Source organism: Cimex lectularius, unplaced genomic scaffold (genome assembly GCF_000648675.2).
Source record: "Cimex lectularius strain Harlan isolate CLEC.00 unplaced genomic scaffold, Clec_2.1 scaffold61, whole genome shotgun sequence".
NCBI lineage: Eukaryota > Metazoa > Arthropoda > Insecta > Hemiptera > Cimicidae > Cimex > Cimex lectularius.
The window spans coordinates 501,159-515,650 of NW_019392650.1; the positions used below are offsets into that span (position 1 = coordinate 501,159).

At 32.2% G+C, this 14,492-nt stretch overlaps 1 protein-coding gene across 5 annotated transcripts in view; it reads right to left on the minus strand.

Moving 5' to 3' along the window:
- Positions 1–14,492, minus strand: part of LOC106660890 (slowpoke-binding protein) — a 111,891-nt gene that overhangs the window by 68,568 nt on the left and 28,831 nt on the right. The window contains exon 1 of one of the 5 annotated variants that reach the window (XM_014383919.2): positions 4,187–4,498. The exons of 2 other annotated variants lie outside the window; for them this stretch is intronic. In XM_014383919.2, the coding sequence (XP_014239405.1) occupies positions 4,187–4,428 (242 nt within the window). In that variant the 5' untranslated portion in view covers positions 4,429–4,498. Of the gene's footprint in view, positions 1–4,186; positions 4,502–14,492 lie in introns of those variants that run through there. 2 more of the 5 variants (XM_014383918.2, XM_024230600.1) reach the window with 2 other exon arrangements.

Here is a 14,492-nt window from a genome sequence, read left to right on the forward strand (position 1 = left end):
GTTTTATTTATGATCAGCCGGTTTATAAGGCGCAGAGGGCTACACTTCGGCAGGACTGCAAAGAATTGCTGGTTTAGCCGAATTCATTCTTCGTAAATGATTTGTCGTACTTACAATTGTGCTATAGAAAGATTTAATTTAAATTACACTGGAGAATAAGAAAAGTATGCTAAATTTAGTGCACTGATACTTTGCATTTTCTGTTCGATACATTTAAACATAAGATGTTGAAGGCCATTTTCGATTTATACAAAACGTGATTTTTTATACTGCATTTAAATCGTATTTAATAATGTTGACACGACTTGATTATTCGAAAACATAATTTTCTCGGTACAACAAAATTAACGAATTAATATTGTGCAGCATGTAGCTTTCAGTCATGAAATTTAATGTAATAAATTATTACTTCTCACTTACCACCAAAGTTGTTTCGTAATTCAAACTAGTTCTGTAATAGAAAATATTCCCATATATCATTTTCAAAAATCAATTTTTTTTCACAAAACGCCATTATTTAAATGTGATTGTGAAAAATCTAATTCAAATAGAAGTCTGGAATTGGAAGGAAGACTGTCAAAAGGTGCATTAAAAAAGATCTCTTTCTCGGTACCAAATAGTTAACACATCCGTTTAACATTTTGTTCAAATTCAAGTTAACCACACTACAGCTTTAAGCCAACGTTCTGTCATAAAATTATTTCAAATTGAGCATTAACGTGGTTGTCTTTTAAAATATTTATCTTTGAAAACTTTTCTTACTTTTACTTGGCTAATGCTTCTCATATAAAAAAATATTTGCGCTGATTAAAGAAAACAATTAAATTTGCGTGCTTTGGTGTACAAGAAGAGTGAATAATTATTTTTAATTGGAAGCTTGTGAAGTCCAAAAAGTTAACGATATTTTCATGCGTGAAAAATGGGAATTTTTATATATTAGTATATTTCTTTCAAATTAAGCAAACAGAAAGGACACAAAAACATATAAAAATTTAATATTAGTATATTATATTAAATGGTAGAAATATTTTTGTAAACAGTGAAAGCATACAGATGTGGAATCACCGATTTTAATTAACTTTTTTTTCGTGGGATTATGTGAAAAAATATTATCCACGTGACCGTGCATTTATGCCAAAGCCCGTAATCCGTCTAGATTTTTTTAAAATGGAATTTATATAATACTTTTAAACAATAGATTTCTGTCTTTTTTTACTGTAATTGAGGGTTGTTATATATCAATCGATAGTTTTAATTGGAAATTAATTATTTAAACACCCTTCAAAACAATTACATATGAATTTTCATCGAGATAAAAATTTGATATTTTTGAGATGGATTAGATCGGTAAATTTTTCTCTTGTGTCCTGTTGATCCTCTTAAAAATTCATAACTCAATTGAATTTAATCCAAATTTAACTTTATAACAACAACAACTGGAAGACAAAATATTTCCTCGTTCCAACAAAGCATAATAGACACGTGTTTGGCCCTAAGTCTGCAGCAAAGTGATTGTCGTTCATCGGTTGAAATTATACTAAAAAGTCGCACGCGATTTTATTTTAGGTTTTTTTAACAATCTGTAGTATTTGCTTGGGAGTAAAAACCTATATACGCAACTATTTATTTTTTTGTTTATTAAAAAATAGCATAGAGGAAAATACACTGACCATCAAAGACCGACCACCTGGTTTTTGCAGGGAAAAATGGCGAACTTTGGAAATGCCTATTTTCTCAGCCTTTTATGCCACAGACCTGCACTAGGTCTCATTTTTTACAAAATTTTACGCCGAATGAGGTGATTTTTAAATTGTTTTCCTAGAATCAGTCATTCATGAGTAAATTCAAAAAATTGGGAAATGTTAGTTTTGTACTTTTTACGATAACTTCAAATTCACCTGTGAAGCCAGGAGGAAATTTTTGAAAATTAAGAACGTATTAAGGATGTAGCTATCGACCAGCAGTTTTTAATTCAAGACGTTTCATGATGAAGAACACAAATGTGATCCAAAAGGATCTTGAACTAGGAATAGAAAAACAAATTTAAATATGCATTGTAAAATACTGATTTCTGTATTTGTTGTGATCTTTCCTCCTGTGGTCAAGTTCAAATTCTGAACTCCTCTGGATTTTGTTCAAATTCGATGTTCTGAAAACGATTTCAATGGGAATGTCTTTTACTTCAGTTTATGTCGACAAGGTTTAGTTTATATTTCATTACAAGTGACAAAAATAAGGATGAAATCAACAAAAACATCGGAAACCTTTTAATTTATATCTCCTGTTTTAATTTATTTATAGAGAGTTAGTTTGTGCAGTATGTGCAGGTTAATATATTCTAAACCCTTGTAAAGTTGATTGTAGATGGTTGAAAAACCTACAAAGTTATTATCATTTTTATAATCTTGTTCATAGTTTCTGTTGTTTTCTTCTTTTTCCACATGAAATTGTTCAAATTTTATTTTATAGCTTCATTAAATTCACTAATTTCGTGGTCCGCTTGACCAATTAATACATACAATTAATTAAGGTTTTTAGTTGAGATGAAAATGAACTAATGGGTTCGAATCCCTCTCGTGCCATTAGCTTTTTTTCATCTCAACTAAAAACCTTAATTAATTGTAATTTATTTTATAGCATTAAATTCCCAAATGTGCCACACGCTCATTATTGAAAAACTAACCCTTCAAAATAAAATCTATTCCATTTTTATGAATTTAGAAAAAATCGAAGCTGTTGGCAAAATATCATTTTTCTTATATTTTTAATGGGAAGTTTTTGGTGGTATATTTAACAAATATTAATTTGGATTTGAGGTTAAAAAAATATTTTAACCTACTTTTTACAGTGCTCGGTTCATACGTTAAATTTGAACTTGACATTTAGCATATCTTTCATAATGAAATATATAATTGGTGACGTAGCGGCTTAAATTATTTTATCCTCCTACGTTTTCAAAAAGTTTTTACACATTTCTCTTCTTTTTAAAGTGTTATTCCTTTCTAAGGTCGGCGATTATTGTGACAATTTTAGCTCTTTTACAACTGTCCTAAACAGCTGAATAGTCGTGCAGCACCACCTAACAAAAAATGTAATCTACATAAAAAGTTTTTACCTCTCTTACATTGACAAGAACGATGAGCCACATGTAATATTTGTTGACCTAGCATGACCAAAAAAAGTTTCAATAAAATCGGTTTCGTAGTCTCCTTTGTCAGCAATTAAAACACTCAAACACGTGCGCGATATTGAACTATTTAATCTACATATAAAAATTTAACTGATTCATTAATTTAATGGAAGATTTGGAACGAATGATAAACAAAAATACTTTTTTTAGTTAATAATTTTAAGTGCCAGGTTAAAGTTTCTATGTTAATCAATGTCAAGAATATCTGTGGTTATTTGGATATGTAATCTTTTCTAGAAAAAATATTTTACTCGATTCTTTTTTGTGTTTGCTCAATAATAAATTTTATTTACAGAATAATATACATTATACATTTTATGTTGTACAGGTTTCGTATTTACAAAGAATGTAAATACATATACAAGAATACGGATAAAATGGTAACAATTAAAAGGAAACCCACATGTAGGAGGAATGTAAACAAATTATCAAATAAATATTTGTAATATTAAAAGCAATTATAAATAAGTAAAAATTAATAAATTATTCAGTCACAAAATTCAGCTTTCCGCATATTCTGACTGATTCAATTTATGTCCTTAAATTCTAAGTATACAAGAATATATTTTGTCTTGTTCTTTCAGTGCTAGAAAATGTACCAAAAAAGTGCTGTTTGAATTTTTAATATGTCAAATGTGATAAAGCAAAAACTGTTGGTTTTTATTTAGCGAGACATACAGAAATCAAACGTGAAAATGATATTCTACTTAAAAAATTTATTAACAAGCATTATGGTGTATTTTTTATCATATTTACTCGTTAAAGAATGTTATTTTGATATTTGCTATGCAGACACCACCACTCGCATACCACACGGGGATATTATATTATATTTTGAAGTAATGATGTTTTAAAATTTAAATATTAATTGTTGTATGTAAATGTTAAGCATTATTTTATGAGTGTGACGTAAGCTTTGGTATATTCTTCTTTCCTAATTTTATTTTCACGTTTTGAGTTCAAAATATAATTTGTCTGTCATAAACGTAGTCAAACCTGTTATTTTCCTGTGTCTGCTCTTTGTTTTGTTTGACGCAAGAGAATAGACTAATGTCTCTGGAAGTTGTTTTTTCTTTGTCTCTCTCCTTTTCTTGAGCCTGACTCTGAGCTTTGGTGTAAATGACGGGCTTTCGCCTCTTTCTGTCGACCCTCTCCTGGCAGAACCTGTCGTGGCCCGTGTAATCATCGGCCGAGGACCGAGACCACTTCGAATTGTAATATTTGTAGTTTTTGTACATGAGTCCCGATGACGGCCACCACACGACTGATCGCGGAAAGGGTTGAAAGAGTAGTGTCCGCCCCCTTCGCCGAACCGAGACGAGCCGAAACGAAGCGAACAACGAATTGGTCTTCGGAAAATTTCAGTCCGCGTTCGCATGTACGTTTTATTGTTGTACGACACGAACTCTAAGGTAGACGATTAAGAAAATAAGGGACTAAGTGCATTTCTTGAAAATTGAAGGGCTCGATCCTTCATTCTCTGTGTAGCGATAAAACATTATTCCGAGTTGTACAATTATGTCGATAAACCATCAGAAAAATTAAAACTCAGAGCCCTGGTATAATACATTATTGTGAACTTGTATAGAAATAAGCTAAATAATGGAGAAAGCCATTTTTGTTAAGCAGAAATGATGGAAAATGTTTTTGAATTTAATTAGAAGTTATTTCTTGTTTTTCAGATCTAGAATGCAATATAAAACCTTACAAAACATATTTTCTACAACTTAAAAAAAATAATTTTAACACACACATTTAATATCTATATCCATCTATCTCCCTACCTACCTAGCTGTCGAATTATCTATTTTCACATATACACAGATCTATCTATATTCAAGTCTGCTTTATCTCTTCCCTTTGTTTTTAACTTCCCCTCTCGGTTACTCCCACTTACTTAATTTGTTCTCTCTCTCTTTCTCAATCTCTCTCTCTCTCTTTCTCTCTCTCACTGTCTTTCCCACACACACACACACACACACACACTTAGTATCTATATCTATCTATCTCCCTACCTACCTAGCTGTCGAATTATATATCTTCACATGTACACAGATCTATCTATATTCAAGTCTGCTTTGTCTGCTTTATCTCGTCCCTTTGTTTTTAATTTCCCCTCTCGGTTACTCCCACTCACTTAATTTGTTCTCTCTCTCTTACTTGCTTACTCTCTTCCTCTCACTTTCTCTCTCTCACTCTCTCTCTGTCTCTCTCTCACTCTCTCTCACTCTCTCTCTCTTTCTTTCTCACTCACTCTCTGTCTCTCTCTCACTCTCTCTCTGTCTCTCTCTGTCTCTCTCTCTCACTCTCTCTCACTCTCTCTCTATCTCTCTTTCTTTCTCACTCACTCTCTGTCTTTCTCTCTAAAATGTATAATTCTTTTTCATTATTCCAGAATATTTTAATAAAATGAATGTGGGTACTCTTTTCAAATCAGCGGTTCTTAACTGCTTAAAATACAAATAGGTGTTATCTAATCCGAAGTTCACTTAACTACGGAAAAAATAAAAACGAAGGTCTAACCCACTCAAATACCGACTTGTACCTCACTAATGATTACTTATTGTTCTACCGGCTTTTTGCAAAACTCCCCAATGAGTTCAAATCGGGGCTTTTTTCACTATTTGGCTCTTTTTGAGGTGTCTCGTGGGAGGTGGTATTCGAGCCCTGAATAAGGCACAGAATTGTGTTGACTCTATTTTTACATCTCGTTATTATAATTATTCAGTATAGTTAATACAATAAATTTGAGAAATTACATATAAAAAATAAGGGTAAGTTGAAAAAAAACGCTTCGTTCCTTTTTCTACTACTTTAGTATACTGAACTGCTGCTGATGTACCTAACAGAGTAGCTGCTAACAATGATAAAATATTTAAAAAACTTATTAGATAATATCTCAAAGTAGCTGTAATATTTAAAAGCAGACTACCACGACGGAGTATAAATATGATCTTTCAGTATACAAACAATTTATAAAAAAACTTGTTTTCAAAACTAAAAGCACACGTACCTGAAGTAACTAGTGACATATTATGGACCAACCAAGAAGCTACCTGGAAACATGGGCGGGTGTGTGACTCGAACCATCATCGTAACACTAGCCACACTTTTGTCATGGTTAAAGAGCAAAAGCAGTGGATTGTGACAAATACGTTGGCAGAAGGCTAATAAAATATTTTTAAAAAATTATACATAGAAATGTTTAAGTTGTATAAATAGTGGCACTTTAAAATACCCAATTTTAAAAATAAAAATGTAAATTTGTGCAACTACCACTTAGTTGCTCGTTCATTGGCCGAATTAACTTTTGTACCGATTAAAATTATATTTGCTTTAAAAAAATATGCGTTGAACAAAAATTTATTTGGATAGACTTCGTGAATAATTAATTCTCAAACTGTTAATAGTATTTTTTGCACTTACAGAAAAATGGTCAGATGTGTTGGCTTTATGTAATAGTGTAACCGGAATGATGTTATAATTGTAATGCAGAATGGACGGGACCATAAATTTGTTATGATTGAATCCATAATTTCAAATATTGTAAATAAATTTTTACATTTATTAACCGTTTAAATAATTAGAAATCCTTTTTAAGCCGGATGATGTGAATATTTTCCTTGAAAGCTTGATGAAGGAACTGAGCTTTTTCTAGTTTTTAATTCGCCACATCTTTTATCTTTTATATGTATATAATTTTAATTCAAGAGTGATGATCTTTCACCCATAATTCCATTGTTTTGTGTTCAGTGACGTGGTCCAGTGATTGGTCATAGACAATGGTGGCAATAGTGTCAAACTCTCTAACTTTTAGATAACAAAACAATCGTATAATTATTTGGTACAGAATGCTATCAATCGCATCAAATAATAATCTTTACACTATTAATTATTTATGCAAAAAACAATAAAATATTTATTGTTCCATCACCAAGAACCGGCAGCAAAATTCGACAAGAGCTGAATATTGAACTGTAGGTTCGCGAAAATCCGAACATCTCTCTAAAATGTTGGAAGGGTTTTAGGTTTTTTTAGGTAAAAAACATACATAATTATCTAAAAACGTGGAATCGATTACAATAATTTAAATAAAATTCACAAATTAGTAAAACAATGAAAAATGATCAATGCGATAATTAAATGGTAATAATGACAAGGAATATTAGTGCTTAGTTTTACTTAGTATCCTAATCAGTACTTTTTATAATAAAATCAATTAAAGCGAAGTACAGTTCAGATGAAAATTAACGAGCGGACTCGAACTAACGACATTCGGATAAATATTCTGATGTTCTATCGACTTATTGTGAAGTTCGCTCACCCAATACAAGATTTATTTCAAATTTCGTAAATTATATATAAAACGTGCCGAGCTGTATGCAATGTGATACGCCGATGAAGTCGTGCGTTCCTGATATGTTCTTCATTATTCGTGTGTATTGACTTCCTCAAAATGTTGCGGGTTCTAAAAGACATATTATCGGTCGAGATTCTCGTTCAAATTTTGTTTAAAATATACACTGAGTAGGAACAACTCGAGAAAAATTAGTAGTTAAGTGGGTAACCAGATAAGCTGACCCTTAGGAGACGGCCTCTCCTCCAGATATGGCTACTGGACATGCTGACGCTAAACGAATTAAAAGAATATAGTAAAAAATTTTGGCACAATGGGCCAGTTCGTCCGAAAACGTATGTCAATAGTACGGGCAATATATGCCCCCAAAGAGTCATTAACTCAGAAGAAGGATCATTCTTACCCGATTCAGAATCCACCATACGCTGTAAAGACCCTTACTTGTGAGTCAAAGGTTACACAATGCGTCCCATTTAATTGGATGGTGTCAATCCGTGATTCTATATAGAGAGCGAGTAGTTACACGACCCGCATGAGAAAATGACTGGGGATCTTTGGGCCCCAGTTTCGATTTTTCGATGGAGCGTTTTAGTATATATAATTTGTATTGTTTTTTATCTAATTATTATATACATTATAAATTTTGATATGGATGTATTTTGTGTAAGCTGGTTGGAAAAAATGTATTTAAAAGCGTGAACATATACTAAATGCTTTTCCTGTGTTTTAGTGACTTTTCTTTCAAATTATCATAATTAATTTTTTTTTCAATTAAGTAAGGTTTTTAGATGGGGATAAAAAGTCAGTGTCACGAGCGGGATTCGAACCCACGATCTTCGGCTAGATACGCCGCTGCTCTACCACTTGAGCTGGAGTAACCTCGATCTATTCGGACACTAACTTCCCATCCTAACCCCACCTTTTTGAATTTTCCTTCCTTCTTGCCATTTTTCAAAAATCATGTTATTTATTTGATTCTCGGCGACACATGAAATGCCCACGGAGAGCTTTAGTGAGGTATACTTCATTTTAACTTATTAAATTCACTAGTTTTCGTGGTCCGCTTGACCAATTAATATCTGTCAATTAATTAAGGATTTAAGTTGAGATAAAAAAGTCAGTGTCACGAGCGGGACTCGAACCCACGATCTTCGGCTAGATACGCCGCTACTCTACCACTTGAGCTGTCGTGACCTCGAGGGAAAATTCAAAAGGTGGGGTTGAGATGGGAAGTTAGTGCCCGAGTGGATCGAGGTCACGACAGCTCAAGTGGATCCTGGGTTCGTATCCCGCTCGTGACACTGACTTTTTTATCTCAACTAAAAACCTTAATTAATTGAAAGATATTAATTGGTCAAGCATACCACGAAAACTAGTGAATTTAATTAAATAATTTTTATTAAAGCTCATGAATTTGTGATCTCGTTTAATTTAGTTTACAATATGGTTATTATTATTATGTTATTTGGCTTTAAGTATATTTAAGCAATAAACCATGACATTTATATATAAATATTTGGGAATAGTGCCTAGTTCTTCTGAAATGAGTCCGTTGTAACTTAATAGTCTAGATATTAAGAATGAAATAACAGTTTTCAACCTTTTGAGAAATAAAGCATAGTAAAAAAAGTTATAATTAAAGTTTAAAAAAATTGTTAACTAAACAAAACACAAAATAAGTTATTAACAACTACAAAAAAATTTAATTTTTTCGGAAAGTTAATTAATTATTTCAATGTCTATCACAGAAACTTCTATCTTGTTTCCAAACTAAAAACACTCACTTCTCTTAAATCGTTCAACTTTTTTCTGTGCTTCTTTAATCAATCAAAATTAGGGACAGCCTATTGTTTAAGAAAATACTTCATTGTGCTATTAATCAAAATAGTCGTTTGTTAATATTTCAGAAGTGTTTTCCGATATTCTTAAAACCTGTCATTTATATACAACAATATAATATATCCAAAAGTATTTATGCGTCTTTTTATGTTTTAGACATAGTAAACGTTAATTTCTATTTCAACCGTGATAGATTTGCTAATAGGAAGAAAATCGGAAACTATCATATAAGGGAAGAAATTAATACGTTATCGTGGACTCAGGTTGATCAGCAATCAGAATTTCATTGACCATTATTCCCTCATGGTTGTCAACCGATTTAAACTCCTTTTTTTGTTCGTTAATCCTTTTCCATTCGTTTCTCCATTTTTTTCTGTCTAAAGACAGCTTTCAAAGAATTATCTTTACTTTGGCTTCATCGCTTAACTTGCGTGTACTTGATATTCGATTTTTTCTCAGAGAGTATCCTGGAGATAAGGAATTCTTCGCCGAGAGTGTCGCGATCAATTGCTCTGTTCCAGAGATGTATCCATCGTTTAGCTCGGAGGGAGCCAGAAGTTATTTCTAAAATCCAAATCATTAACTTTTCATGAGCGGTTGGCCTCTTTGGCCAAAAAGAAATGCTTGTCACCACCCATGTAACATTTTTCAATTTTTTAATCCATTACAATTTGTTATGTTATGACCTGCTCTCGGCCATTAGCCCCAACAAGAATAAAATATAAAATTTTAACAAGTTAGAACATGTCCATCTTTTATTTTCTTTGACAACGAATGTGATTAGTCTGTGTATTAGGTTTATGTTTGACTTTGAGTTTGTGCGTGGTGTGTTTCGTGTTATAAAGAACTATTGATTCCAATTAACCAATTCTACGATAACGTTATTTATCTGCTTGTTCTTAAAATCAATATTAAATGGGGTAAAATTGTTATCTGCCTGACGTTAACACTTGGACGTATAAATTGTCCGTTTGGGTGAGGGCGAAACTGTCTTCACATTTCAAACAAGAAGCAATTTGCTACTTGCAATTTCAATCAGATAGATACACGGAGTAGGCTTATCTCACAAATCGCATTAATATTCCATTACGTTAATACGTAGGTAGTCTGACATATTGTTTAATTTGATGACTTTTTTTTACTAATTAACGAACGCCGGTAAAAACACTAATTTTTACGAGAAGGTTTAATTTCTTTTCAACTACAGTCCACTTCATAAATTAGCGGCCGTTGAATGACTTTTTGAAACATTGCCCAATAAATAACAAAATGAGACCAACAATTAATTACCCAATGTTTATAGTTTATTTATTTATTGCATACATAAATAAAACAACGAAAAGTGATAATGAGAAACTGAAGAATTATTTAACAAACATAATGACGGCGCAACGGTAATACACTTCGGTAAGACCGAAGTGAATTGCTGGTTTAGCATAACTCGTAAACATTATAATTGTTGGTGGAGGTCCATTTCAAACTCTCTCGCTCATTTCTAGATGATATCCCACTGTCTCTCTCTCAATAAAGATCGAAACGATGGCACGATATAGAAAGTGTTTTTTCTAAACCTATGTCACAGACCGTATCTCACGATCTCCACATAATCATTAATTAACGGTCACTAAACACCTCACATAAAATGATTACACTTTTATTACAGTGTAATCAATATAACAATAGACTTGGTGTTAGTAAAATCTATTCACTTTTTTACTGCCTTAATAAAATTATAGCAAAAAATGTATTTGTTAGAAAGGAAATAGTTAATTCATTCAAAACACCTCATTTGCGATACAGTGCACCTATAATGTCTGATTTGTCTGATAAAAACATGAGAGAATAAAGACGTTAAGATATGATAAATTACAAAAAATTACCATAATATCAACATCGGTTAAAATTATACACTCTAAGCAACGGAACTTTCTATTTGTTAAATATATTTTAAAAAATTTAAAACATTAAACTTGTGACAAAACAATATATTTGAAATTCGTAGAACTAAAACTCCAACTCTTTCTTAATTACCAGCAGAAAGCTGTTTAATAATGTCCCTAATAGCATTTCCTCTGAGAACAGTTTTTGTACTTTCAAAAGAAAATATTTAAAACATCTGATCGAAAGTAGTTAATCCCATCGTAAAATCATGGAATCATGAATCAATTAATATTATGTTTTATATTATACGTTTTTGCATTCTCTAAATAACTATAATAATGACAAAAATTACCCGACATACATACAAATGGGCTTTTTTTTCAAAAACACCGGCACTCTGAGGGTTGATATGACCTCTGCTGTTGCAAAAAAAATTGGTTAAATAATTTAAAGTCATGTGTAACTATCAAAACTTCTTGTTAAAGATTTTATTGTTTATCTTTTTTTCTTTTGATTGTTATGCATTGATTTCTTACATTGATAAATACATATTGTCTTATAAATTTATAAACCAAACATAGTTGTATTGTGAAATATTTAGTCAAAAATGTGTAAAACTTTATTTTTTCTTGTATTCTATTTGTAAAATAAATTCTAAAGACCAAAAGAATCTGCATAAATTGTACGTATAGTGTAAAATGTAACTCACGTTAAGTGGAAGAAAGGTTCACGAGACCTAACTTTGCGTGGTGAAATAAAACATTTGATCAATCAATCTCAAAAAGAATAATGAAAAACGAAGAATTATTTACCGAAAATGATAACGGTGCAGCAGTACTACAGTTCGGTAAGACCGAAGTGAATTGCTGGTTTAGTATAACTCGTAAACATTGAAATTATTGGTCCAGGTCCATTGAAAACTCACTCGCTCTTTCCCACACGATCTCTCTCTCTCTCTCTCTCTCTCCCTCTCCTCTCACTCTCTCTCTCTATCTATCTCTTCTCTCACTCTTTTTCTCCTCTCACTCTCTCTCTCTCTCTCTCTGTCTGTCTGTCTCTCTCTCTCTCTCTCTCTCTCTCTCTCTCTCTCTCTCTCTCTCTCTCTCTCTCTATCGCTTTATCTCCCTTTTATCTATCTGTCCAAGTAAATCTGTAATTGCATGTATTAAACGCCTGAAGGAGTGAAGGTGTTTCTTAATGCATCTAAACNCTCTCTCTCTCTCTCTCTCTCTCTCTCTCTCTCTCTCTCTCTCTCTCTCATACTCTCTCCATCTCTCTCTCTTTATCTCCCTTTTATCTATCTGTCCAAGTAAATCTGTAATTACATGTATTAAACGCCTGAAGGACTGAAGGTGTTTCTTAATGCATGTAAACGTTTATTCGAAAAAATGTACGCAGGCCACCGAATATCAAAAACATATCTCTTTACGAGTATATGAACTTTTATATCTGTTGAGACAAGGAGTTATTTATTCAGATTACACTAATTTATATTTTAAAAGTAGAATAGTTAGCTAACATTACGCAGGCTGAATCGGTAAAGCAATAAAATATCAACAAGATAGTTTAAAAAAACGTGTAAAGAAAGAAATACATAAAAGAAACATTTATAAAAAAATGCCCGTCATTCTTATAATTACAAACGAATTTCGTTCCAGATATAAGTTCTCTCTCTCTCTGTCTGTCTGTCTGTCTGTCTGTCTCTCTCTCTCTCTCTCTCTCTCTCTCTCTCTCACACACACACACACACACCCACACACACACACACACACACACACACACACACACACACACACACACACATTCCCTATTTCTCTCTCTCAGTCGTTCTCACTCTATCTTTGTCACTCTTACTCTCTCTCTCCCCAGATTTCTTCTAACTTTAAAAACGTAATGAAGAAGAAAAGAAATCAACGTTTATAAAAAATAAAATTTTAATTATTATGTCAAAAACGATAAGAAAAGCAAAAAAAGCAGTAGTTAAAAAATGTTTTCTTGAAGTTTGATTAATTGAAAATAAGAATTTTTTTTAAATATTTACTCAAAAATGCAATGTATTTCGAAATAATATATAAATATTTAATATATAGAATTCAGATTTAGGATAATTTTTAATTGCTATTACAAATCTGCCTAAACACCAAACAAATCAACTTCCTATTAAGTGGTTATCGCACATGAAACGTGGATTTAAATTTTTAAACTACTTTCATAACAGTAAAAATTTTAATGCAATTATGCCTATTAAGCAAAGCTCATTTCGAAATGGAAGCCAACCTTTCGCGGTGCGGGGGGGGCATTATCTAGAGCACTCCCGTTAAATACGTTCGTGACTGACTTTAGATAAGACTTTATGCCTGAAGGTCAAAAGGTCATTGCGCGTCCTGCATTGTGTTCTGAAAGAGTTTCGCTTAAATATTCGAAAGAGAAAGAAAATAAAGCCAGTGAGCAGTCGGCGAGTATCGTGTCGTTACAACGGCAAATGTTCCGATCGGCCGGCTGAGAAAGAACATGATAAATCGGTCGTAATCAATCCACGACTGTTAGACGCGTAAGAATGGCCTGCCAAAAAAACCCCGGCCCAAAATCGACTCTTAATTAAAACTCCCATGAGAGCCAAAAGTCCGATTCGATTAAACACTTTTCAAAATTGGACTATTATCGGAGAGTTCTTTATTTGAAGAACCTCGTTTATCATATATTATTTTGGTTTTTATATAATTTTACCTGTTCCTTAATCGGACAAGATAACTATTGATTTGATAGAAGATTAACATGGAGTCCACCCTCACGATTAAAAAAAACAGACACTCAACAAACGATATAAAATGCTTTATTACCTACTCAACCGACAATTTAATTTAAAATTAAAACTTTTGACAAACACATACGTACTCAAACCTATTTGGATATATGGTGCTAAGCTTATTGACCGGCCAAATATTTCAATATTCAAAGCTTACATAGTTTTCAATCTAAAATTTTAAGACTGAAAACTGTTTCTGCTCATTTTTACCTAATCAATAACACACTTCACAGAGATCTTCACATGCCAACAGTTTTTCATCCATCAAACCATATTACAGACGTTTTCATAGTAAAAATCGCGCTAATACACAAATACGATTACTCCAATCCTCAGAATTACCACGTAATCGACTGAAAAGAATATGGATAAGAGTCCTCTTAAAAGATTAATATATTTTTTTCATCCAGACCGGCTGC